Source organism: Oncorhynchus mykiss, chromosome 1 (assembly GCF_057628025.1).
Source record: "Oncorhynchus mykiss isolate SJ-2025 chromosome 1, ASM5762802v1, whole genome shotgun sequence".
NCBI lineage: Eukaryota > Metazoa > Chordata > Actinopteri > Salmoniformes > Salmonidae > Oncorhynchus > Oncorhynchus mykiss.
Genome location: NC_143022.1, coordinates 15,558,196 through 15,585,827, shown reverse-complemented (window position 1 = coordinate 15,585,827; position 27,632 = coordinate 15,558,196). Strand labels below are relative to the sequence as shown.

General features: G+C 42.0%; 2 protein-coding genes across 5 annotated transcripts; both read right to left on the bottom strand.

The window, feature by feature from the left end:
* Window positions 1-1,104: 1,104 nt before the first annotated feature.
* LOC110485979 (ras-related protein Rab-3B) lies at window positions 1,105-16,458 on the bottom strand. The gene is made up of 5 exons (XM_021557288.3): window positions 14,959-16,458; window positions 13,964-14,188; window positions 5,092-5,210; window positions 4,839-4,963; window positions 1,105-3,471 (listed from the first exon to the last, which is right to left on the bottom strand). The coding sequence occupies exons 2-5, from the start codon at window positions 14,186-14,188 to the stop codon at window positions 3,281-3,283; spliced, it is 660 nt and encodes a 219-aa protein (XP_021412963.1). The 5' UTR covers window positions 14,959-16,458; the 3' UTR covers window positions 1,105-3,280.
* A 748-nt stretch (window positions 16,459-17,206) lies between these two features.
* Window positions 17,207-26,462, bottom strand: LOC110485648 (ATP synthase mitochondrial F1 complex assembly factor 1). Of its 4 annotated transcripts, none has more exons than XM_021556786.3 (9): window positions 26,191-26,462; window positions 22,863-22,971; window positions 20,521-20,574; window positions 20,308-20,382; window positions 20,139-20,189; window positions 20,004-20,051; window positions 19,480-19,575; window positions 18,315-18,422; window positions 17,207-17,948 (listed from the first exon to the last, which is right to left on the bottom strand). In XM_021556786.3, exons 1-9 carry the CDS (start codon window positions 26,445-26,447, stop codon window positions 17,769-17,771), a joined length of 978 nt encoding a protein of 325 aa, XP_021412461.2. In that variant the 5' UTR covers window positions 26,448-26,462; the 3' UTR covers window positions 17,207-17,768. The 4 variants fall into 4 exon arrangements, with proteins under 4 accessions (XP_021412461.2, XP_021412540.2, XP_021412697.2 ...); XM_021556865.3 differs by having other exon boundaries at window positions 20,308-20,370; XM_021557022.3 differs by lacking the exon at window positions 20,004-20,051 and having other exon boundaries at window positions 20,308-20,370.
* Window positions 26,463-27,632: the final 1,170 nt, after the last annotated feature.

Sequence of the window (27,632 nt, the reverse complement as noted above, 5' to 3'; positions counted from 1 at the left end):
ACATGACAGCCCGCTTGGAGTTTGCCAAAAGTCGCAAAGACTCTCAGACCATGAGACACAAGATTATCTGGTTTGATGAAACCAAGATTTAACTTTTTGGCCTGAATACCAAGGTTCACGTTTGGAGGAAACCTGGCACCATCCCTACGGTGAAGCATGGTGGCGGTAGCATCATGCTGTGGGAATGTTTTTCAGCAGCAGGGACTGGGAGACTTGTCAGGATGATGACAAAGATGAACGGAGCAAAGTACAGAGAGATCATTGATGAAAACCTACTCCAGAGTGCTCAGGACCTCAGACTGGAGCAAAGGTTCACCTTCTAACAGGAACATGACCCTAAGCACACAGCCAAGACAACGCAGGAGTGGCTTTTGGACAGGTCTCTGAATGTCCTTAATTGGCCCAGCCAGAGCCTGGACTTCGACCCAATCAAACATCTCGAGAGACCTGAAAATAGCTGTGCCTCAACGCTCCCCATCCAACCTGACAGAGCTTGAGAAGATCTGCAGAGAAGATTGGGAGGAACTCCCCAAATACAGGTGTGCCAAGCTTGTAGCGTCATACCCAAGAAGACGAGGGGAAAAGAAGGTTGATGAGGGGGAAAAAAAGCAGTTTAATACATTTTAGAATAAGGCTGTAACGTAACAAAACGTGGAAAAAGTCAAGGGGTCTGAATACTTTCTAAAGGCCCTGTAGTTCTAATTGTGCTATTGTATGAATACAGTGTAGCTGCCATAGAATTAAACAATAAGGCATATGGCCAATATACCATGGCTAAAGGCTGTTCTTGCGCATGACATAATGCAGAGTGCTTGGATAAAGCCCTTAGCCATGGTACAGTATATTGGCCATATACCACAAACCCCCGAGGAGCCTTATTGCTATTATAAACCAATGTAATTAGAAGAGTAAAAATATATGTTTTGTCATACCTGTGGTATACGGTCTGATAAACCACGGCTTTCAGCCAATCAGCAGTCAGGGCTTGAACCATCCAGTTTATAATTAGGAATTAGAATACTTCATTTAATAAGATTTCGATGCTAACTGCCTATAAGAACATTTGATTCGTTGTAGTTTAACTGATTGTACAGAATTCAAAAGTAGAGTTGTGCTTTTTAATATACTAAATTGCATCTATAATATACAAACATCCACAAAATGTTGTACAATCACTTTGTGCTTTTCTCCCACTTTGTCTAGGAGTTCACTGTAACAACAAGTTCACATTAATGGTCTATATTTCTTCCCATAATACAGCATCAAAATAAATTCAGCAAACACCATTATAGCTTTGAACTATGATTTACAAATTCACATATTAAATCATTATATTAAGACATTTAAATATAAAACTGAAAATACACATGGTGGGAAGCTACACTTAAAAACGTGCTATTTTGCGATACAAAGATTTTGCAGAATATGTTTAAGATTTTGCCATTGTTTTTTTTTTAAGCAGAACATTTTAAAATATAATTTTCTGTCTCTTCCATTTCACAATGTATTTTGATGTTGACATGTACCTCTGCCCAAGTTACATGATACACAAATGAAACCGTTACAACTGAACACTCAGTTATGTGTCATACACAACAATAGACTGCTTTGCTCTCTAAAACACACACATTTTCATGAAATAAACACTGTACATAAACATGGCCTACATAACGTCTAGATGATATTAGCTGAAGGATAAAGAGTGTGCTCTCCAATGAACATCTATATTCTATATAGTCCCTCAGAATGTCAGAACTCCCTGTACATGGCATTGGCTTAGTGTTGGTGGTGAAAGAGGTATTGAACATCTTGCCATTTCAACAGTGTACCATTGTTACTACCTCTTCAAGAGACAGTTGCACTGCATATTGTTAAGAGACTCAAAAATCTACAGGGAAGATTGTTACCCACTGGGCAAAAACTGGTTGAATCAATGTTGTTTCTACATAATTTCAACCCCAAAAATATATGTGATGATGTTGAATCAATGTGGAAAACTGATTTGATTTGCAAAAAGTCATCAACGTAAGGGCATTTATATCTATTGTTTTATCCAACTTTGAACCTAAATCCAATGTCGTGGTGAATTTGTTGATTTCACGTTAGTTGACAACTCAACCAAATGTAAATCAAAACTAGATTGAACTGACGTCTGTACCCAGTGGGTAGTTTGTCTTCGCTTTAGTGCTTGTAAAGGACGGTCAACAAGAGCACTAAACCAAATTATTCTGAACTTGAAGGCAATGCAGCTATCGAGGCTCGTCTCCTAACCCGTGTAAACTTGTAATGCGAACTGATGTGGTCTTGTGTTTCTTTGTGTGGTGGTGAAGCCACTTTTTGGAGGATAGAGGCAATGCTGTGCTTACCTGTATACCCTGCTTAGTGTTCCTTGACCTCTGAACCAGCTGGAGGTCAAGGCTACAGGGGGGAAACATATGTAAATAGTAGTAGTAGTAGTGGTAGTAGTAGTTATTGATGGTAGTAGTTTTTGGTGGTAGTGGTAGTAGTAGTGGTTATTGGTAGCTTGATAAATTACATTGTATAGTTGGCTACTTTTTTGGAAAGAGGTTTGTGGAACTTGTAATAGCTTTACAGGGAGTTGGGAAAGAACAGTAGTGGAATGCTACCTGTCCCAGACCTGCTGTTTTCAACTCTCTTAGAGACAGCAGGAGTGGTAGAGATATTCGTAATGATCGGCTATGAAAAGCCAACTGACATTTACTCCTGAGGTGCTGACTTGCTGCACCCTCGACAACCACTGTGATTATTATTATTTGACCATGCTGGTCATTTATGAACATTTGAACATCTTGGCCATGTTCTGTTATAATCTCCACCTGGCACAGCCAGAAGAGGACTGGCCACCCCTCATAGCCTGGTTCCTCTCTAGGTTTCTTCCTAGGTTTTGGCCTTTCTAGGAGTTTTTCCTAGCCACCGTGCTTCTACACCTGTATTGCTTGCTGTTTGGGGTTTTAGGCTGGGTTTCTGTACAGCACTTTGAGATATCAGCTGATGTAAGAAGGGCTATATAAATACATTTGATTTGATTTTGATTTGAATGGCAAGTATCGTAGTGGAGAACTGAGGGGCCAAATCAGTAGTACCTCACTCATACTATAGGGCCAACCCCAACTGCACGGTGCTGGCTAGGATAGTTTCTATTCAAATGGTATTTTCCAGTATGGTTCCAGCAACTATGGTAGAAGCGTAACCAGGCCAGCCAAGTATGGCTCGGCATGGCTTGGCTCGGCATGGCTTGGCTCAGCCCTATAAGTGTGAGTCAGGCACAGGTGCACTTCTGAGGTAACTGGGGGGGCTTGTCGGTGAGTCTGGTAGTCTTGACGCCGGGGACCATGGGCGGCTCCACGTCCACTCGCTCGGACATCTTGACGCAGATGATGTCGACCAGCCGCTCAAACACCTGGCGGACATTAATGTTCTCCTTGGCGCTGGCCTCGTAGTACTCGAACCCTGCACACAGACAGAAGGAGTACATACAGTATGGTGAGTACATAGCTCTGGTCCAGGGCGTTAGTGTGCGTTCCTCTAATAAGTTAGTAGTGGAATGCACACTAACACCTAGGACCAGAGCTAGGTGAGGACACGGGATACTAAATATTACACAGGTTATACCATGCTGTGTACCAAGTACGAACACGCTCCAGGATTCGATAAGATACCCTCAGTGGTCACACTTCAGCCAACCGTTCAACATTTGAGAGCAAGAGGCTAACACAAAGCTCCAGGAGTGACAGGTCGTCTCAGAAAGGTGACATCAGAGCAGAGAGCATGAAACAACTAGCACTGATTAGCTTGCCTCCACAACATGGGGCGCAAAGCACAGACATGACACGTTATGCCGCACAGCTATAGAAATGACGCACAGCTATAGAGATGACGCGTGTAGACTCTTGACAAGACTAGAGTAATGCTAATAACACGTATAGAGAAGAACTGATGTGGATTTGCTTATACAGTGCCCTCCGTAACTACTGGGACAGTGAATAATGTTGGATGCATTTGCTGTATGTGTTGGTTGTGTTTCAGATTATTTTGTGCCTAGTAGAAATGAAATGTAAATAACTGTAACTTTCTCACTCATCATATTTCACAATTCATTCAGGACTATCCATTATCATGGAAGCATCCACATTAATGTAGATGTGTTTAGAAACATATTATACTCTTATTTACAATAAAAGTGACTCCAAGATGACACAATACATTATTGGGCACAAAATAATCTGAAACACAACCAAAACAAACAGCAAATGCACACAATGAGGTCATTGTGTGCTAGGAATATGGGACCAAATACTAAACTTTTTTACTACTTTAATACACATAAGTGATTTTGTCCCAATACTTTTGGTCCCCTACAATGGGGGGGGGGGGGGGGGGGGTCTATGTAAAAAAAAAAAGTGTTGTAATTTCTAAAGGTTTCACGCGATATGAATAAAAATGCCCTCAAATGAAAACGGATAGTCTGCACTTTAACCTCATAGTCATTGTTTGATTTCAAATCCAAACCTTTCGAGTATAAAGCCAAAAGACAAATGGCTTCACTGTCCCAATAAGGGCACTGTATAGCTCCAGGGGATAAATCTTTCTTGTGTATTACCAATTTATTCTTCATTCATACTAAAATAGAGTAGAGTAGACGCCATTTTGTTCACCACCACAATTCCTCAGTGTGGTTTCAATTAAAATCTCACAAACATGGAATCTTGTCCTGGCCAGAAATACCATTGCAGGTCAGCACTGCTATAAGGCGAAATAACATGAATTTCAGCAGAAGGACAGTCTTGACAATATGGTAATCCAGGCAATTAACTCACCTAATTGGTCAGCCAAGTGCTTCCCCTTCTCTGTGGGCACCACCCTCTCCTCGCCCACATCACACTTGTTGCCCACCAGGATGACCTGAGCGTTATCCCACGAATAGGTTTTTATCTGGGTAGCCCTGAAACACACACACACACACACACACACACAATCAGTGTCTTCTCCAGTGGTGAGTAATGAAAGCAGCAAAGGAAGCCATTTGAGAGTATTGAGAGACAGCCCTGGTGTCTCAGTCAGCAGACCCACCAGTCCTGCACAGCGTTGAAGGACTCTTCATTGCAGATATCGTACATGAGGATGAAGCCCATAGCTCCTCTGTAGTAAGCGGTGGTGATAGTCCTATACCTCTCCTGCCCTGCTGTATCCTAGGAGAGACAAAGGCATATTAATATTGTTCAATGTTCATATAGCATCCTATGATAATAAAGAATCTTTCAGTGCTGTGTGAAAGAACCACTGTATTAGAGTAAAAAAAACATGTTAGAAAACTGCAATGGTACAGGACAATATTATACAAGTTGGCATTTATTAAGAAGACTCATGTACTGGAGGCAGCTCTGCAAAGATGGCTAGATAGCACAGCCACAAAGTCATCACGTCTGATTTTAAACCTAACCACACTGCTAACCCTAATGCCTAATCCTAAACTTAAATTAAGAATTTTGGTTTTCATACATTTTGACTTTGCATCTTGCCCATCTAGCAGAAACTCCAATGCAGTCAACCTTCCAATGACACAGGAACTGCCATCGACAGAATGGTTTGCTATGGGAGACAGATCTTTGTCAAAGGGACTGACTGTGACTGGGGGACATTAAGACATGTTAGCAGGAGTTGTGGGGTTAAAGGAGGCTTGGATGGAAAGTGACGCCAATACCCTTATCTGGAATCTTCCAAATCTAGGTTTATAACCACACAGGAGCTGTTGCCTGGGAAAATCCCAAGACACATACGCTACATCTGTGAAATGCCAGAATAACCACCGGGATTGTCAAACTCAAGCTTTTCTCACCTCAACTCATGGCACGTGATACGTGTGGAAGTTGCAATGTCACATTGGCAATCAGAACAGTAGCAGTTGCATGGCCAAGCTCTCGGCTTGCCACTTATCATTTAAGATCACAGTATACTTGGTCGCGCTGCTAACGGCGATCTGTAGTGATGGGCTGTGAACCCAAGGCAGGTAGTGTTTCTGGGGCCATCGTATGTATCAAGCATCTTAGCATTTAGATCAGCCCCACCTGGATATGTAATCTTATTAAAACCTGTTATGGCTAGACGTCCCGCTAGCGGCACACCTCGACCACATCCAGTGAAATTGCAGTGTGAAATTCAAATTACAGAAATATAAATATTTAACACTCATGAAAATACAAGTGTTATACATCAAAATAAAGCTTAACGTCTTGTTAATCCAGCCGCTGTGTCAGATTTCAAAAAGGCTTTACGGCGAAAGCACACCATGCAATTATCTGAGGACAGCGCCCCGCATACAAAAGCATGAAAAACATATTTCAACCAGGCAGGTGCGCCACGAAAGTCAGAAATAGCGATATAATAAATGCTGTTGGCACTCCAAAAGGTCCCAGAATCATCACAAATGGTCCTTTCGTTCGATAATGTCCTTCTCTATATCCCCAAAAACTCAGTTTAGTTGGCACGCTTCAGTCAATAATCCACCGGTTTCCCGCCATCAAAATGCATACAAAATGAATCCCAAACGTTACTAATAAACTTCTGCAAACAAGTCAAACAACGTTTATAATCAAACCGCAGGTACCCTAATACGTAAATAAACGATAAAGATGGAGAATCGTTATTGTCTTTACTGGAGAAAAACAACAAAGAACGTGCTCTCATCCACGCACATGAAAACACTACAGACAAAATGGGAGCCACCTTGAAAAACTACAAATTCTAGCTCATTTGTCCATAAACAAGCCTGAAACTCTTTCTGAAGACTGTTGAGTGGAACTGTCTAGTGGAAGACCTAGGAACTACAATCTGGGAGGATTTTGCCTCATAATAAAAATGACAGCCATAGGAAACAGTGGTAGGGTGAAAACATTTTTTTGGGGGGGATGGTTTGTCCTCTGGGTTTCGCCTGCCATATCAGTTCTGTTATACTCACAGACATACTTTTAACAGTTTTAGAAACTTTAGAGTGTTGTCTATCCATATCTACCAATTATATGCATATCCTAGCTTCTGGGCGTGAGTAACAGGCAGTTTACTTTGGGCTGCTTTTCATCGGAACGTCAAAATACTGCCCCCTAGCCCAAAGAGGTTTTAACGGGAGCTAAAAGGCAGCATTTATCCTAAATAAGCAGTCCTACTCTGAAACGCTTGATACGGCCTCTGAGGTTTCTGATCACTTGACATCATCTGTGCCCCAGATTTTTTTTATTGTAAGGAAAGGACAGTGGGTGCCATCCATATCAATGACCTGTTCCCAGATCTGTTAGTGCTGTATATAGTCAACTCCTATGGTCATACAAACAAAATACAGGGACCAGGCTACCACACCAACCTCTCCCTAATCGTAATAAGACTCTAAACCTAATCTGATAAAAGACTCAATGACTCACCCATCTATTGATACCAATGACGGATCCACTGATCTCTCCCCAGGTCTCCCCATCTGTGCTTGTCATGATTGCCATCAATGTGACTTTCAGAAGTGTCAATATCTTATCTGTCAGTCCTTATGGCAGCTCACTCTTCCTAATGTAACTGTTTAATCTTGATTGCAGAATGTAAAAATGGCTGTTTTTCCCCGTCTAAATATAGAAAGCAAATATTCCAGTAATGCTGATTTGTTGCTGCTTTGCTGCCTCTGTGTCCATTCGTTTGATTAATGCACATAAGCAAGCATATGTGTAGGACAAAGCCTAGCACTTTGTCCTGATCTAATTAATGGAGAATTCATATTCATAGACATAGGCTCCACCTTCGTGACAAAACACAATGGTTTAACACGAACAACGATGCATTGTGTTTTTACTAGGAATTATGTAATTCTCATTCAGATCTGAAAATGGATGGCTTTGAGGTTTCATGGGTAGATATACTTCTTCCCAAATGTCATACTATACTTGTTGGTGTATCAGCCTCCTAAGCAGAATGATTTCTAGGATGTCAATATAAATTAATATATTATGGGTGTTTGTAATTTTGTCTTGCCTTTTAATAATTATATGTGCTTGTTTTTACCAGAGGACCACTTTGGAGACAAGTTGTCACGGATTCCCCCAGTACTGCTGCTCATTCCGTTCACCAGCTCCGGAGGTCTACGTCACCGGCCTTCTAGGTGTCACTGAACTGGATTCATTACCACCAACCCCGACATACATACACACACACACACCCTCTGTTCCCCATTGTCCTTGTCGGTTATTGTTACTATACCCATTGGTCTTGTGAGTACCTGTGCTGTTGTATTGGCTTCCATGCTATGCGTTATTGTGCACTTGTTTACGGGTCAAATCAAATCAAATTGTATTAGTCACATGCACCAAATACAACAAGTGTAGACCGTACAGTCAAATGCTTACTCACGAGCCCCTAACCAACAATGCAGTTTAAAAAAATACAGATAAGAATAAGAGATAAAAGTAACAAGAAATTAAAGAGCAGCAGTGAAATAACAATAGCGAGACTATACAGGGGTGTACCGATACAGAGTCAATGTGCGAGGGCACTGGTTATTTGAGGTAGTAGGTACATGTAGGTAGACTTCTAAAAGTGACTATGCATAGATGACAACAGAGAGTAGCAGTTGTGTAAAGAGGGGGTGGGGGGGGGGGGCACTGCAAATAGTCTGGGTAGCCATTTGACTAGATGTTCAGGAGTCTTATGGCTTGGGGGTAGAAGCTGTTTAGAAGCCTCTTGGACCTAGACTTGGAGCTCCGGTACCGCTTGCCGTGCTGTAGCAGAGAGAACAGTCTATGACTAGGGTGGCTGGAGTCTGACAATTTTTAGGGCCTTCCTCTGACACTGCCTGGTACAGAGGTCCTGGATGGCAGGAAGCTTGGCCCCAGTGATGTACTGGGCTTTGCACACTACCCTCTGTAGCGCCTTGCGGTCGGAGGCCGAGCAGTTGCCATACCAGGCGGTGAGGATGCTCTCGATGGTGCAGCTGTAGAACCTTTTGAGGATCTGAGGACCCATGCCAAATCTTTTCAGTCTCCTGAGGGGGAATAGGTTTTGTCGTTTCCTCTTCAGGACTGTCTTGGTGTGCTTGGACCATATTAGTTTGTTGGTGATGTGGACACCAAGGATCTTGACGCTCTCAACCTGCTCCACTGCAGCCCGGTCGATGAGAATGGGGGCGTGCTCGGTTCTCTTTTTCCTGTAGTCCACAATCATCTCCTTTGTCTTGTGTGCCTGGCCATTAACATGGGTCTTACCCCATGTGTTGTTTAAAGGTTTACACATCGCTCTTTTGTTTGGGTAGAGAAATATCCATCCTGGCCCTGGGGGTCTAGCGTCCTGTGGAATGTCACTCTGGCCCTGGGGGTCTAGCGTCCTGTGGAATGTCACTCTGGCCCTGGGGGTCTAGCGTCCTGTGGAATGTCACTCTGGCCCTGGGGGTCTAGCGTCCTGTGGAATGTCACTCTGGCCCTGGGGGTCTAGCGTCCTGTGGAATGTCACTCTGGCCCTGGGGGTCTAGCGTCCTGTGGAATGTCACTCTGGCCCTGGGGGTCTAGCGTCCTGTGGAATGTCACTCTGGCCCTGGGGGTCTAGCGTCCTGTGGAATGTCACTCTGGCCCTGGGGGTCTAGCGTCCTGTGGAATGTCACTCTGGCCCTGGGGGTCTAGCGTCCTGTGGAATGTCACTCTGGCCCTGGGGGTCTAGCGTCCTGTGGAATGTCACTCTGGCCCTGGGGGTCTAGTGTCCTGTGGAATGTCACTCTGGCCCTGGGGGTCTAGCGTCCTGTGGAATGTCACTCTGGCCCTGGGGGTCTAGCGTCCTGTGGAATGTCACTCTGGCCCTGGGGGTCTAGCGTCCTGTGGAATGTCACTCTGGCCCTGGGGGTCTAGCGTCCTGTGGAATGTCACTCTGGCCCTGGGGGTCTAGCGTCCTGTGGAATGTCACTCTGGCCCTGGCATAGTCCACACAAAGCCAATAATAAATGTTTCACTACGATTCTGCAGCTGAGTGGGGTGTGTCATGTCGGAACTCTGCGGGTCGGTGGACCCCTGGGGTCGGAGCGGGACGACCAAGTTAAATTATGTGCAGAACAGGGTTCAAATACATATGTATTTCAGTATCTGGTATTTGAAATGCTTTTCTGTGTATTTGACTAATATCAAATACACAGCCCAAAACAGGTGCTTTTGTTTGCGTATTTGAGTGTAAATGCCAGGTGGTCTGCCAAGTGGTATTTGACAGGATTTTCCGCTGCTTGTTTCAAGTACCATTGTCGGATGCTTGGGTTGAATGCATGGGAGTGCATTCAGAAAGTATTCAGACCACTTGACTTTTTCCACATTTTGTTACATTACAGCCTTACTCTAAAATGGATGAAAAAAAAAACATCTCATTAAATCTACACACAATACCCCATAATGACAATGCAAAAACTGTTTTTTTATTTTTTTATTTGATCAAATTCATTAAAAAAATATAAAAATGAAATATCCCATATGAAATATGAAGAGTATATGAAATATACTCAGTACTTTACAGCCTCAAGTCTTCTTGGGTATGACTACAAGCTTGGCACACCTGTATTTTGCGAGTTTCTCCCATTTTTCTCTGCAGATCCTCTCAAGCTCTGTCAGGTTATTTGGGGAGCGTCGTTGCACAGCTATTTTCAGGTCTCTCCAGATATGTTAGATGGGTTCGGGCTCTGGCTGGGCCACTCAAGGACATTCAGAGACTTGTCCTGAAGCCGTCATCAAGGCAAAGGGCGTCTACTTTGAAGAGTCTCAAATATATTTTTGATTTGTTTAACACTGTTTTGGTTACTACATGATTCCATAAGTGTTATTTCATAGTTTTGATGTTTTCACTATTATTGTACAATGTAGAAAATAGTAAAAATTAAGAAAAACCCTGGAATGAGTAGGTATGTCCAAAATTTTTGCTGGTACCGTGATAGTGGTTGGACTATTTGGAATACTATTTGAACCCAGGACTGATTGTGTTCAAGTAAAGAACATTACATGATTATTATTATGAAATGAGTTATATAGAGGCAAGAGGTGTGAACGTTTAAAATAAATTGTGATTGTTAACGTTTAGAAGAAAAACAAAACTAACTGAAAAACGTTTCTTCATTTATTTTTTTAAAAATAACAGTGCCGTTATCACAAAGCTATCCCTAACAGGTCCCTTTCATCATCATGAATGTAAACATTTTAATTCAACAAATACCCAACGCAACAATGCTGTAACGTTATTTGCCATGGATATAAAGCGCTCCGCACGTCATTGTCGTTAACAGTTGGACAAATGGCAGAGTGAGACAGCAACGACGTCCTGTTTGGCAACACTTTGAGAAGTTAAATGAAAAGGTGGTGAAATGCAAACTTTGCGAGGTGGAAGTGAGCTACAGTGGCAGTACAGGTGCAATGTTTAACCATCTGAAAGGGAGGCACCATGAGTCAAACCGTTGCTAGCAGCAGCGTATGCCCCGAACAGACGAAAGCAGTGCGATAAAGGGACGGAGTGAGAAAATCACAGCGCTGATTACAGAAATGATTGCAGTTGATATGCAGCCATTGTCAATGGTAGTGGATGTCGGCTTCAATGCCCTGATGGCATCCATGTCGGAAAACCGTGATGGCCCGGATGGACATGTTGTACAATGATCGCTCTATATGTACAAAGCGAAAGCTCTCACACACCCCATATGTGGCGTTAAACACAGATTGTTGGGTGTGTATGAACACGCAATCATACATCACCGCAACAACTTCCCATCGATGGGAAGCGGGATATGAAGTCCCTGGTTGCCATGACTGCGGTAGATTGAACTGCATCGCCCCCTAGCGGTCATACGCAGGACCATATCTACATTGAAAATTTGCATGAAATTAAGATTTTTTCTTAGTGTTTAAAGCCACAATATGTAACTTTTTGGGCTACTTGATCAAATTCACATAGATGTGAGTTATAGATCTGTCATTCTCATTGAAAGCAAGTCTAAGACACAATAGACCTGTTCTATGTGCGCAATTTCTTTCGTATTAGCATCTTTTACTTTCAGTTTTGTACATCAGCTTCAAATATTTTTGGTTATGTAAAATATATTTCACAGCGGTTTATATGGTACATTGATTCTATACACTCTTGAGTACTTGTTTTGTCACATAAATTATGTGAACTATTAGAATTTTAGCTACCATGAAATCGTGGAGTGATTTCTGCATATTTCACCTTTAAACATTTCTTTTTTTAAGCAGTTTAAACTTTAAAGGCCCAATTGCAGCCGTTTTTATCTCAATATCAAATCATTTTTGGATAAGAATGAAGTACCTTACTGTGATTTTTGACCATTTAATTGAAAACAATAAACAAAAATAGCTTCTTAGCAAAAGCAATTTCTCAAGCAAGAATTTTGCTAGTGTACCCGGTGTGAAATGGCTAGCTAGAAAGAATTAGGTGGTCTTTTCAAACAGCTCCTACACTAAAAGGGCATCATCATCATTTTCACAGTGTTGTTTTAACCTCATAGTTTGGAAATATATTTAAAAAACACGTTTTTGACTGCACTGAGCCTTTAAGAATTGTTTTACAATGAAGGCTGTGCTGTTGCTGTGTGTATATGTACAGTACCAGTCAAAAGTTTGGACACACCTACTCATTCAAGGGTTTTTCTTTATTTGTACTATTTTCTACATTGTAGAATAATAGTGAAGACATAAAAACGATGAAATAACACATATGGAATCATGTAGTAACCAAAAAAGTGTTAAACAAAGCTTTGCAAACTCTTGGCATTCTCTCAACCAACTTTGATCATTTGCCTGCCTGGAGTGCCAGATGGGCGGGGCTTGCATTTTTTTTTTTACTATTCTATTGGTCCAACCAGGCATGCTCAATCCCGCACAGATGAACTATTTGAAATGATTTGAACCCAGATCTGCATTCTACACCACTGGTTCTAGAGAAGCACTGGGTAAATAGGCTAGGCGGCAACCCTAACTGTGCTTAGAGTTTGCTGTAGTGGAGCTTGCTGTCTGCTCTCACGGAGCCAGTGATGGCATTGCTGTATGTTTTTGCAAGATTGTCGCTGCTGCTGCCAACATCAATCGCGCCGCAGCTGTTTTGAGTGTGACCACACCACATTCTATTTTTACACCTCCAGTCTGGCATTGAAGACGGGCTCAATCTGCACTGATTACCACTCTCGGTTTATCACAAATTGCAATTTACTCTAGCAGTTGAGTCTGCATAGCTCCTCCCCCACACCCCCCTGTATACCCTCTGTGGGTTCTTACCCCTTACCCCTCACTCAATTACCTCACAGAATCTCGCTGTTGGGGAGTAATGTGAAGAGCTGCTGCCATGACAACAATCATTACTCAATGATGCAAGCTCACCAGAAGCTTCTGTCTCCCTAGGCCTGCAGGAGAAATACTGTGTGTGTGTGTGTGTGTGTGTAATTTATCTACAATACAGTCATGACATCGTCCTGGCTGTAGTTACAAGGATTGGGTGCAATTGTGAATGTGGAGCTCAAGCCAGAAACAAATACTAAATGGATCAACAAAGCATAACCCAGAAGAGACTGAACATCATAATCATTATGCACATAATAACATGATTATCTATCCTGTATTTAGCCTACTTGTGCGTAATTATTATAATCCTTATGCACAGTGCACTCAAGCCCTGTATCTTGAGCAGTGGACTTTTAGCATGTATAACTAACTGTAGAATGACCATATAGGCCTAATTGAATGAAATATGATCCTCATCTTATGTTCGGTCTGATCAAGCTCAGACGGACTGAAAACAGGTGACAAAAACGTCAGCTGCATCACATGGCACATTTATGGTGACATAGATATAGAATAGAACACAATAGAAACATAATAGCTTCAAAATCGACAAGGTGATAATAGATTCAGTTTGAATTGACTGGAGAAAACTGTCTACAACTCACCCATATCTGGAGCTTAACCCGCTTGTCATTCCTGTAGACAGTCTTGACTTTGAAGTCGATGCCCACTGTGCTGACGAAAGAGTTGCTGAACGAGTCGTCTGCGTAGCGGAACAGAAAGCTGGTTTTTCCCACGCTGCTGTTTCCAATGATGAGGAGCTTGAACATGTAGTCAAAGTTCTGGTCGGAGCCATCTCTCTGCCCAAAGCGCTGGTCTGCCTTCGCCATCTGTGGAGCATTCATCATGTGAGCAGCAGGCAGACGGGTGGATGAGTCAATAAAAGGTAGAAGGAGGAAGTGGAGGACGCTATCAAGTGTTTCAGTCATTTGCAAGAAACCATGGTTACTGGACAAGTATAGTAGGGCTATAAACGTGATGTTGTGGAATGTCGAATCCAGTATCAACACATTTGAGTTATACGTTGAACATATTCTAGATCAGATTCTCAGCAATGTCATGACACTTGGAGAAACGCATGTGGCCTATTAGCCTATAATATATAATTAATAAAAAAGGGATTTTTAATACACAATGGTGTTAACTGGATATATTAGCCTAGTTGAATTTATTTCAGTCATGTGCTAGTTTATTTTTAATGTGTTTTGTCGGCTATGTATGTAGGCTAAATGGTTTGTCAGTGCAAATATTCTGCATTAAAACAGGTTTAAGCCTAGGTGTGCTCCATTATTCAAAACAGAAGAATAAAGCTCTAACTCAAAGTGCAACGTTTATAAGATAACATCTTCATTCAGATAAGCCAGAGACATCCATGTCTGTATACAGCAGGCTTGTGAAACCATCAATGGACGAATTGATGCCATCGTTATGCTTGAGGCACAGGTGTAGCTACTGTGCAAATATATCATTTGACACAAGGGAAATTGTCTTAGGCCACATTATGGTACTGCTGTCAGAGACAACGACCGATACAGTTACTTCTGTAATTATAAATGTATAGGGATAACAGGTAAAATGCCAATACATAATGTTTTATTACCTCTATAAATCTTCTGTGGGTGGTTCTGTTTTCTCGCAGTTCTTTTTTTCGTTGGCTCGCCTACTGAACTGAGCTGTAGGCTATGCACCTGACGAAGTCAATTCGTTGGCGAAGCGACCTCTTGATTATCGATATGAATCGGCTTCTGACTTAATCTGTAAAGAGATTTGATAACCTATAAGGTGATGGGAGTCGAATTGCGAGTGTTGGGTGAAAAAATGTCAGTAGCGAAATAATGAATTTTTATCATGCGTTCCTATACTGCTCTACGCGGCCATAAACATTGTCGACAGACATCCTGCAATTTACAAAGGTGCTGAAAAGAAAAAGGTCTTAAAAACATGAACTCCGCTGTGAATGAATGTACCAAATTTCCAGACAGACACACCTCTGTAGGAACAGTAGCCTATCAGATCCCCTGACGGCATTAGAGGAATTTACACGGGTGAGACATGACTCATTCATGAAATACCAATAAAAATGTAGTTATACATTTATTTATAGCCAGTGATACCAGAGGCAGGTCGAAAGCACCGCGTCATGTTTACATTGATTGAGCAAAGTACACATGCAACCGGAAAAGCATCTATGCATTGTTCATAACCGTACAAACCAGGGTAGCTATTTTGCATGTTATGAACGTTCCTTTTGAATTTATTGTAACAATATATCAGGACACTAAATAAATGGGTGCAACAGGTGAATGATACTGTATGTGGCCAGTCATACCGCTCAAGTTGCAACTATGTAAAATAAATGAACACAGAAATTGTCTAACCATTCTTTCAGTATTACACAGTTACTCTACAATATAAACTCAGGGAAAAAAAGCGTCCCTTTTTCAGGACACTCTCTTTCAAAGATAATTAGTTAAAATCCAAATAACTTCACAGATCATTGTAAAGGGTTTAAACACCGTTTCCCATGCTAGTCCAATGAACCACAAACAATTAATGAACATGCAGCTGTGGAACAGTTGTTAAGACACTAACAACTTACAGACGGTGGGCAATTAAGGTCACAGTCATGAAAACGTAGGACACTAAAGAGGCCTATCTACTGACTCTGAAAAACACCAAAAGAAAGATGCTCGGCATCCCAGCTCATCTGCTTGAACATGCCTTAGGCATGCTGCAAGGAGGCATGAGAACTGCAGATGTGGCCAGGGAAATAAATTGCAACGACGGGGGACGCCTAAAACAGCACGACAGGGAGACAGGATGGACAGCTGCCTGCCCTCGCAGTGGCAGACCACGTGTAACAACACCTGCACAGGATCGGTACATCCGAACATCACACCTGCGGGACAGGTACAGGATGGCAACAACTGCCCAAGTTACACTAGGAACGCACAATCCCTCCATCAGTGCGCAGACTGTCCGCAATAGGCTGAGAGAGGCTGGACTCTCTCAGCCTATTGTACGGCAGGTCCTCACCAGACATCACCGGCAAAAACATTGCCTATGGGCACAAACCCACCGCCACTGGACCAGGCAGGACTGGCAAAAAAAAAAGTGCTCTTCACTGACGAGTTGCGGTTTCATCTCACCAGAGGTGATGGTCGGATTCGCATTTATCGTCGAAGGAATGAGCATTACACCGAGACCTTTACTCTGGAGCGGGATCGATTTGGAGGGTCTGTCATGGTCTGGGGCGGTGTGTCACAGCATCATCGGACTGAGCTTGTGGTCATTGCAGGCAATCTCAACGCTGTGCATTACAGGGAAGACATCCTCCTCCCTCATGTGGTACCCTTCCTGCAGGCTCATCCTGACATGACCCTCCAGCATGACAATGCCACCAGACATACTGCTTGTTCTGTGCGCGATTTCCTGCAAGACAGGAATGTCAGTGTTCTGCCATGGCCAGTGAAGAGCCCGGATCTCCATCCAATTGAGCACATCTGGGACGTGTTGGATCGGCGGGTGAGGACTAGGGCCATTAACCCCAGAAATGTCCGGGAACTTGCAGGTGCCTTGGTGGAATAGTGGGGTAACATCTCATAGCAAGAACTGGCAAATCTGGTACAGTCCATGAGGAGGAGATGCACTGCTGTACTTAATGCAGCTGGTGGCCACACCAGATACAGACTGTTACTTTTGATTTTGACCCCCCCTTATGTTCAGGGACACATTATTCCATTTCTGTTAGTCACATGTCTGTGGAACTTGTTCAGTTTGTCTCAGTTGTTGAATCTTATGTTAATACAAATATTTACACATGTTAAGTTTGCTGAAAATAAACGCAGTTGACAGTGAGAGGACGTTTATTTTTTTGCTGAGTTTACTTATATGTACAAATATACTTATGTACAAAACCTCATTGTACACTCCATTGTTTTGAAAACCAAATTCCTGCAGTTATTCTATCTAAAAGTAACAAGAATATTTGGAAGGGGAACACCATACACGAAATGGCACTCTATTCTGTGTATAGAGCACTACCTTCCACAAGGGGTCATAGTGCATTACATTTGGCCAGAGACCTATGTACAGTATAGAGTGCCTTATGGGTTGTAGGCTGGTTCTGACAGGAATACGAGACTACTGTCAAGTACAACAGTAAGATGGACAGGGGAGAGGTGAAAAATAACATTTAAGGCTTTGATAAGATTAAATAACATTGATTCATTACATCATCTATGCCCGGGAATTTAGCATAAATTTTGACTGATGCATCTGGTCAACCAGGTGATTAGTGCCAAGCAAAAGACGTCATTCTCGCAAACGCAAGATTGGCGCCAAATGAATGACCATGTGCCAATCCCTTGGTAAATTGGAGCAAAATTTCACCGTCTGACAACTCTTGATCTAGTTTCCAGAGGTGAGAGCAGGATTGACGCCACTCTGTTCCAACTCAGCAATCACTGCCATGTGTTTAAAGTCAGCTGGTTTGTGGTTGAAGGTCTCCACCAATCTAAAAATCTCCTGCCGCTGGGTTCCGTAGAACAGCTGCACCTGATTGGCCAAGCACTGAGCCAGATGTACTGTCTGCAAAACAGGAGTATTAGGTTAAAAGCCTTCCCCTACTTGGAACAAACCAAATAAAACAAGCTATACATTAGAAAAAGTTCTCTGCTAATTACAATGCAAAAAATACCAGAGATGAATGACATTGCTGTAATCTACAGAACATCTACTTGACTAATTACCATTTCACATTGCACAGTTGTTGATATAATTGATTAAATGTGCCGTGTGTATACAGTAGTGATTAGCCTGTATGAGTAAAGATTATGTTGAATGTGGAGTATAACTGGGCTGCTGCCTTCTAACATTGACCTCAACATCATTATTTTTTATGGATTTTTAAAGTGGTATTGCATCATGTACAATGGCTTATTAGAAACAGCTTACCATGAACTTAGGGTCCATCTCGGCAGTCATGAGCACTACACCCTTGTCTTTCTGCAGGTCAGAATAGTGGTAGAGGATCAACTGACTGGGGGCGTGCTCTCCCATGGTCTGTGGAGGGGGTCAGGGAAACACCAGAGTCGATATAGTATAGAATCTACACCACAGATAATACAAATTATCTAGGACTATAATCGTATTTCTATACATCATATACTGAACAAAAATATAAAACGCAACATGTAAAGTGTTGGTCTCATGTTTCATGAGCTGAAATAAAAGATCACAGACATTTTCCACACGCACAAAAAGCTTATTTCTCTCAAATGTTGTGCACAAATTGGTTTACATCCCTGTTAGTGAGCATTTCTCCTTTGCCAAGATAATCCATCCACCTGACAGGTGTGGCATATCAAGAAGCTGGCTAAACAGCATGATCATTAGACAAGTCAAAAAAGGCCACTCTAAAATGTGCAGTTTTGTCATACAAAACAATGCCACAGATGTCTCAAGTTGAGGGATGTGAAATTGGCATGTTGCTGCAGGAATGTCCACCAGAGCGGTTGCCAGAGAATTTAATGTTGATTTCTCTACCATAAGCGGCTTCCAACGTCATTTTAGAGAATTTGGCAGTACGTCCAACCGGCCTCACAACCACACACCACGTGTAACTAAGCCAGCTCAGGACCTCCACATCCGGCTTCGTCACCTGCGGGATCATCTGAGACCAGCCACCTAGACAGTTGATGAAACTGTGTAGTATTTCTGTCTGTAATAAAGCCCTGTTGTGGGGAAAAATTAATTCTGATTGGCTGAAATCTATAGATTGGGCCTAATTTATTTATTTCAATTGACTGATTTCCTTATATATGAAATTGTTGCATGTTGTTTTTGTATTTTTGTTCAGTGTTGAAACCCATGGTGTTGCTTGGGTGAGCTAGGAAGAGGGGCTCCCGAGTGGTGCAGCGGTCTAAGACACTGCATGTCCGGCCGTGATCGGGAGTCCCATAGGGCGGCGCACATTTGGCCCAGCATCGTCCGGGTTTGGCCGGTGTAGGCCGTCGTTGTAAATAAGAATTTGTTCTTAACTGACTTGCCTAGTTAAATAAAGGTTCCATTAAATAAAACATTAAAAGAGGAGCTATAAGATAAATTATATAGGAGTTACCTGGACATTGATCAGGGACGTGAAATGCAGTTCGTGGTCCGACCACTGCCCCAGGAAAAATTCATAGCCCTCCTTTTGGGGTAACGCATACAGGAACTGGATGTCGGGGAGTAACACATTGTTATATCGGTGAGTGATACCTTTAAATGTTTTTGTATTCAACTATCAGATAGATTAAAACCATTCAACATGAGTTCCAATAGTGGACTCATGAGTATAACATTTCACAAAAAAAAAAATGAAATGCTGTGTATTAAATCATCTCAATTCACTGTTGTCCATACATTATTCAGGTTGTGGTCAACATGTTATGGAAGCGCTGAATATTAAAGCTTCTCTTTCTTTACTTGTACAATACTGCCATCCAGTGTCCTTTGATGCATGATACTCCTCAAACAACCACATTTGCTCTGTCACCATGCCACACAATGTGTGCAATGTCATTGTAAACACACTGCTTTATCATCAACCTTTGAACAAACTACAGTACAGTTCTACTAGGCACAAAGCTTATACATGCTTACCACAGGGTTGCACTTAGCTCTGTTGAAAATCACTTCAAAAACGTGGGCCTAAAATAGAGCAAGAATTATGTAATTGTAATTATGCATTTGTTAAACTGCTGTCAAAAGTGTTATCCGACAAAATGGCAAACTTACTGGTATGATGGCGCTTATGGTGTCTTTTGTGGCATAATACTGCCTCCAAAGCTGAAAACAAAATGAAAGTTACATAAATGGGTTTTATTCCTCGTATGAAAACATGAAAAATAACGTTCTTCACATAGATATGCTAGGTTTGAATTACTCTAAACATTTAAACACGTACCTCTGCAATTTCTTCTCCTGACTTATCCTGGATCAAGTCCAAGTTCAGGATAGATCCTAGGGTCTGTGCAAGAAACTTTAAATGGTATTATCCAGGTGGACAGGGTGATTTACCCTCATACAAATCCATGGGCTTTAAAACCTAGTGTAAAGCACTACACAAACTTCAACCGAATTATGCAAATTGTATTAATACACTGATTTGACTTCTCACCTTGTCTTTGGTGAATCTGCCTGAACCATCAGCCTGGTTGTCACGCTTCTCTAACTGCAAATAAGATAAGATTTGTTGCATATAAATGGATGTCAATCAAATATATTGGCACAAAGGCTGTCAGAGCATCTAGGGGTTGGCAAAAACATTGTTTCAGTGTAAAGAATTGTACAACCGTGGGACACACTCCTAAGCAGCAGAGGGTAATCCATTACACCCAACAGAAGGTGTTACATAGGCAAGTCAGTTGAGAACAAGTTCTTCTTTACAATGACGGCCTACCCCGGCAAAACCCGGACCACGCTGGGACAATTGTGCGTCGCCCTATGGGACTACCAATCACGGCCGGATGTAATACAGCCTGGAATCGAACCAGGGACTGTAGTGACACCTCTTGCACTGTGATGTAGTGCCTTAGACCACTAGGGTCAATATACAGAGTATTCAGAAAGTATTCATACCCCTTGACCTTTCCACATTTTGTTATGTTAGAAATTGGGATTAAAATTTATTTAATTCTCTTCTTTTTTTAAATGTTTTAATTTTTTTTTTACAATCTACACAAAATATTTGAATATCAAAGTGGAAGAAAAATTATATTTACTAATACATCTAGATTAGATAAGTATTCAACCCCCTGAGTTAATACATGTTAGAATCAACGTTGGCAGCGATTTACAGCTGCGAGTCTTTTTGAGTAAGCCTCTACGAGCTTTGCACACCTGCATTGTACAATATTTGCTCATTATAATTTTAAAACTCATTTACATTTAAGTAATTTAGCGGAAACTCGTATCCAGAGCGTATGCCAGACATCCATTTTCAAGTCTTGCCATAAATGTTCAAGCCAATTTAAGCCAAAACTAATTAGGCCACTCAGAAACATTCAATGTTATCATAGTAAGTAACTCCAGTGTATGTTTGGCCCTGTGTTTTAGGTTATTGTGCTGCTGAAAGGTGCATTTTTCCCCAGTGTCTGTTGGAAAGCAGACAACCAGATTTACCTCTAGGATTTTGTCTGTGCTCAGCTCTATTCCGTTTCTTTTTATCCTAAACAACTCCCTAGTCCTTGCTGATGACAAGCATTCCCGTAACATGATGCTGCCATCACCATGCTTGGAAATATTAAGATTGGTACTCAGTGATGTGTTGGATTTTCCACAAACATAATGTTTTGTATTCTGGGCAAAAAGTACATTACTTTGGTGCATTATTGCAAACAGGATTCATGTTTTGGAATATGTGTATTCTGTACAGGCTTCCTTCTTTTCACTTTGTCCATTAGGTTAGTATTGTGGAGTAACTACACTGTTGTTGATACATCCTCAGTCACCATTGGCCTCATGGTGAAATTACTGAGCAGTTTTTTTCCTCTTCGGCAACTGAGTTCAGAAGGAAGCCTGTATCTTTGTAGTGATTGGGTGTTTTGCTACACCAGCCAAAGCGTTATTAATAACATCACCATGCTCAAAGGGATATTCAATGTCTGCTTAATTTTTTGTACCATTCTACCAATAGGTTCCCTTCTCTGTGAGGCATTGATAAACCTCATTGGTCTTTGTGGTTGAAATTCACTACTCGACCGAGGGACCTTACAGACAATTGTATGTCGGGTATAGAGATGGGGTAATCGTTCAAAAACCATGTTAACCACTATTATTGCACTCAGAGTGAGTCCATGCAACTTATTGATTCAAGACTTTTCAGCAAATTTCTAAAAACAAAATTCCACATTGTAAGGTATTGTGTGTTGATCAGTGGCACAAAACCTCAATGAATATCCATTTTAAATTCAGGCTGAAGTGTGGAAAAAGTCAAGGGGTGTGAACACTTTCTTTAGACACTGTAGCTTAATACGTCGGCCGGTGATAGCTAGCTAATGCTAACCCTAGCTAGGTACCCTCTGATTACATTGCTGTGTCCGGTCCTTTCACAACCCCTCCAATTACATTGGGACTTTCTCTACTGTTTATCTGGGTGGTTGGTCCAAATAACGCTAGGAATGATTATTAAACTTCTCAAAACGCTGGTATTGGGTTCAGATTCCTATAACCTGAAGCATAACCACACAATCTAAATACACGCCATTAACACATACCAGCCCAGCTCGTGCTTACATGGTTGTGCGCATGAGTCAGGTGAAATCACGAACCCAGAATATTTAAAAAAAAGTTTCCTAGCATCATAAGGACAAACCACCCAGACAACCAGCTTATAGAGGGCCTGCGAGGTCAATTTCCAAAATCAAAACACTGGGTTCTATTAGATTGTAGACTTGCTTGCCATCACCCATCTGGTCCAAGGGACTAAGGTCAATATAACCTCCAATCTTAGTAACCTACCTCCTGCTCCATGAGGTTGACGAACTCTGATTGTTTAGAGTGTCCGAGTGGCTCCCGTTTAATTTCATTTCGCTTCTCGAGCCGAGCATTGAACTCCTGCGGTTTGGCACTGAAAAAAATAAAATAAAGGCTGGTTAGGAAATCCCTAAGTTCAAAACTAAGCTACAGTTCAGCCTAGATATGAAAGACAAAATGGTAAAAAGAACAGTGTATTTTGTAGCAGGAAACATCTCAGAGGAGAGTGACTGTCATGACTTCTGTTAGGCCTTTAATTATCCAGACCAGGACAAAAGACTTACAAGCTCTACAATATCAAGGTTAGCTCTGGCTAGTAGTTATTAGTACTGTCACTCAATCCTTGTCCTGGTATGTGCAGGCTTTTGTTCCTGCCCAGTACTTAAAAAAACAGTGAATTCTCTTGATTAAGTTAGTTGAATCAGGAGGGTAAGTACCGAGTAGTAGAAAGTTCAGATTAGAAGTATTCTTGGGTCTCAGAAATGAGACCCGCAGAATCCCCACCCAACCTAGAAATAATTTAAAAAATATATATATATAAAATATACTACCAGATCCGACCCAAACATGTCATAGATTAGAGAGACCGGGTCGGGTCTGTATTGGATCCAAATGGGGAGGCAGGTAGCCTAGTGGTTAGAGAGTTGGACTAGTAACCGGAAGGTTGCAAGATCGAATCCCTGAGCTGACAAGGTAAAAATCTGTTGTTCTGCCCCTGAACAAGATGGGCAAAAGAACACACTGGACAGAGGAAGATTGGAAAAAAGTGTTATGGACAGACAAATATAAGTTGGAGGTGTTCGGATCACAAAGAAGAACATTGGTGAGACGCAGAAGAAAAGAAAAGATGCTGGAGGAGTGGTTCAGGCCAACAGCTCCGCCCCCCCCGCAGCTACTCGCCCAAGCCTCTCCAGGTTCTCCTTTACCCAAATCCAGATAGCAGATGTTCTGAAAGAGCTGCAAAACCTGGACCCGTACAAATCAGCTGGGCTTGACAATCTGGACCCTCTATTTCTGAAACTATCCGCCTCCATTGTCGCAACCCCTATTACCAGCCTGTTCAACCTCTCTTTCATATCGTCTGAGATCCCCAAGGATTGGAAAGCTGCCGCAGTCACCTCCCTCTTCAAAGGGGGAGACACCCTGGACCCAAACTGTTACAGACCTATATCCATCCTGCCCTGCCTATCTAAGGTCTTCGAAAGCCAAGTCAACAAACAGGTCACTGACCATCTCGAATACCACCTTCTCCGCTGTGCAATCTGGTTTCCGAGCCGGTCACGGGTGCACCTCAGCCACGCTCAAGGTACTAAACAATATCATAACCGCCATCGATAAAAGACAGTACTGTGCAGCCGTCTTCATCGACCTTGCCAAGTCTTTCGACTCTGTCAATCACCATATTCTTATCGGCAGACTCAGTAGCCTCGGTTTATCGGATGACTGCCTTGCCTGGTTCACCAATTACTTTGCAGACAGAGTTCAGTGTGTCAAATCGGAGGGCATGCTGTCCGGTCCTCTGGCAGTCTCTATGGGGGTGCCACAGGGTTCAATCCTCGGGCCGACTCTTTTCTCTGTATATATCAATGATGTTGCTCTTGCTGCGGGCGATTCCCTGATCCACCTCTACGCAGACGACACCATTCTATATACTTCCGGCCCGTCCTTGGACACTGTGCTATCTAACCTCCAAACGAGCTTCAATGCCATACAACACTCCTTCCGTGGCCTCCAACTGCTCTTAAACGCTAGTAAAACCAAATGCATGCTTTTCAACCGTTCGCTGCCTGCACCCGCACGCCTGACCAGCATCACCACCCTGGATGGTTCCGACCTTGAATATGTGGACATCTATAAGTACCTAGGTGTCTGGCTAGACTGTAAACTCTCCTTCCAGACTCATATCAAACATCTCCAATCGAAAATCAAATCAAGAATCGTCTTTCTATTCCGCAACAAAGCCTTCTTCACTCACGCCGCCAAACTTAACCCTAGTAAAACTGACTATCCTACCGATCCTCGACTTCGGCGATGTCATCTACAAAATTGCTTCCAACACTCTACTCAGCAAACTGGATGCAGTTTATCACAGTGCCATCCGTTTTGTCACTAAAGCACCTTATACCACCCACCACTGCGACTTGTATGCTCTAGTCGGCTGGCCCTCGCTACATATTCGTCACCAGACCCACTGGCTCCAGGTCATCTACAAGTCCATGCTAGGTAAAGCTCCGCCTTATCTCAGTTCACTGGTCACGATGGCAACACCCATCCGTAGCACGCGCTCCAGCAGGTGTATCTCACTGATCATCCCTAAAGCCAACACCTCATTCGGCCGCCTTTCGTTCCAGTTCTCTGCTGCCTGTGACTGGAACGAATTGCAAAAATCGCTGAAGTTGGAGACTTTTATCTCCCTCACCATCTTCAAACATCTGCTATCTGAGCAGTTAACCGATCGCTGCAGCTGTACATAGTCTATCGGTAAATAGCCCACCCATTTTTACCTACCTCATCCCCATACTGTTTTTATTTATTTACTTTTCTGCTCTTTTGCACACCAATATCTCTACCTGTACATGACCATCTGATCATGTATCACTCCAGTGTTATTAATCTGCAAAATTGTAACTATTCGCCTACCCCCTCATGCCTTTTGCACACAATGTATATAGACTCCCCTTTTTTTTCTTTTTCTACTGTGTTATTGACTTGTTAATTGTTTACTCCATGTGTAACTTTGTGTTGTCTGTTCACACTGCTATGCTTTATCTTGGCCAGGTCGCAGTTGCAAATGAGAACTTATTCTCAACTAGCCTACCTGGTTAAATAAAGGTGAAATAAAAAATACAAAATAAAAATTCTGTTCCAAAACGTTGTCGGTTGCAAAACGCCAACAAACCGTTTACTCCAAACGGACAAAGTTTTGGAAAAGTAGTTATTTGACAAAATCAGGTAGGTTCCTCCCCGTTACGTTTGGTTGTCAAACGGTAAACTTGTTTCGAAGACGTAATGAATACAACCTTGAGACCAGGGGTGTATTCACTAGGAACCAAACGAAACTAACCTGAATTTGTCCAATAACTCGTTTTCGTAGGAAAAAGTTCTGGACTAATGATTACACCCCTGCTAGCTAACGGTTGGCAAGATTTGGCTAGCTGACTACACATGGGACATTAATTTGACAAACAGTGACAGTTGCGCACCAAGATTAGCTAGCACCCAGTGTTATTGCCATGTAATGTGGGTAAGTTAGCAAGCGAACGTTAAATTAATATTTGCTAGCGTGTGACTTTTTTTTCGCTTATAACGTTACCTCCTTAGCTTTCTGATCTTTTCCTGATATTTATTATAATATGGATTGTCCTCCAGTTCCGGCTCTTTCTCCTTCTTCACAGAAAATGCTCTAAACTGCGACGGCACCAGGCCAGGGATGAGCGGTCGGATTCCAGTTGCCCTGACCGCTAGCATCCCACGGTACAAACAAGACATTTGCACCATGGCGGCCGCCATCTTTCCCCCTTCGCTGTCGTCGCACATAAATGACATGACGTAAGGAAACAATGTCAACATACAATTCGTTCCGAGGACATGTAATGTGTCGGTTACAATTATGAGAAAGGCCTATATAATAATTTAAATTCAATCCACAAATGTCCCAAAATCACTACAGAAGGAACAGTCTTCTATAAAATGTGCATTAATTTCCAAATTAGTTTGGAATGCATCAAAACAAGCTTGGAATGCAACAGCAATGGCACAGACAAGAGTATATGAGAATTCTCCAATTCATCTGCGCGTGTAACCCAAGTAAAAGTAATACATGAGACAAATATACAGAGCAAAGTTTTGTCCTATATTTATATTTTATTTGTATTACTTTTTCAAATCCCAGCCAGAATCCTCGCAGGAGGCCTTTTGCCTTTTGGTAGTCCGTCATTGTAAATAAGAATGTGTTCGTAACTGACTTGCCTGGTTAAATAAAGGTTAAATAAATAAATAAAATACAACTTCAAGGTAATAACTGTAAATACGAACAAAACAAGCTCAACCTTTTCAAGCACTGAAATCTAATTTGTAGTTTTTAATTTCACAATCCCCACCTACCACAAAATGGCACATTTACTGCACATTGCCTATCTTTTTTTCTGAGAGGTATCCCAGCTAGCACACAACGTTCTGAGAACCATATGTTTCTTCGAGCTTGGTGAGAGCGTGGTTGTCCTATGGTGATTTTGCATACAACCTTCCCACAACTTTCTGGGAATGGTGCAGAATAGTTGTTTGGCTTGTGAACATTCTCAGCACATTTAAGGAACTTGACAAAAAAAATGAATAGTTTCTTGGTATTTTGTAAAATTTCAAGATGGCTACATTTAATGTATGTTGTAGGAATGTTTAACAACTGGTTTGACATAGGAAATGTTCTCATAGTTCATCGAACGTTAAGATTTGTATTTCATTTAATTTTAAATTTATTTAACTAGGCAAGTCAGGTTGGTAAGAAACAACATTCTTATGAGGGAAATACATTACTTCAGCATCAATTGTTATTGTTCACAGTCGCATATTTAACAGATGAAATAGTTTTTAATGTTTTGTACAGTCAGTGTATGTCGGTTGTGTTCTGTAGTCAGGTAGTGAGAGTGGCCTCTTCTGGTGAGATTGTGTAAGTGCACTATGTTCAATGAACAGTGACAGTAGGCTACAGTTATGTATTGTGGTTATTAACATTGGTCCTGGACACCCACATGGTGT

What these genes read in the sequence shown, in the direction of transcription:
- LOC110485979 (XM_021557288.3), bottom strand. Translation starts at nt 14,188, where the DNA reads ATGGCGAAGGCAGACCAGCGCTTTGGGCAGAGAGATGGCTCCGACCAG. An exon ending in TTCAACGCTGTGCAGGACTG is followed by an intron (nt 4,964 to 5,091) that starts GTGGGTCTGCTG and finishes TGTGTGTTTCAG; the next exon opens with GGCTACCCAGATAAAAACCT. An exon ending in GCACTTGGCTGACCAATTAG is followed by an intron (nt 3,472 to 4,838) that starts GTGAGTTAATTG and finishes GTCTGTGTGCAG; the next exon opens with GGTTCGAGTACTACGAGGCC.
- LOC110485648 (XM_021556786.3), bottom strand. Translation starts at nt 26,447, where the DNA reads ATGTTGACATTGTTTCCTTACGTCATGTCATTTATGTGCGACGACAGC. An exon ending in GCAGATTCACCAAAGACAAG is followed by an intron (nt 20,383 to 20,520) that starts GTGAGAAGTCAA and finishes TACCATTTAAAG; the next exon opens with TTTCTTGCACAGACCCTAGG. An exon ending in CCATAAGCGCCATCATACCA is followed by an intron (nt 20,052 to 20,138) that starts GTAAGTTTGCCA and finishes GCTCTATTTTAG; the next exon opens with GCCCACGTTTTTGAAGTGAT.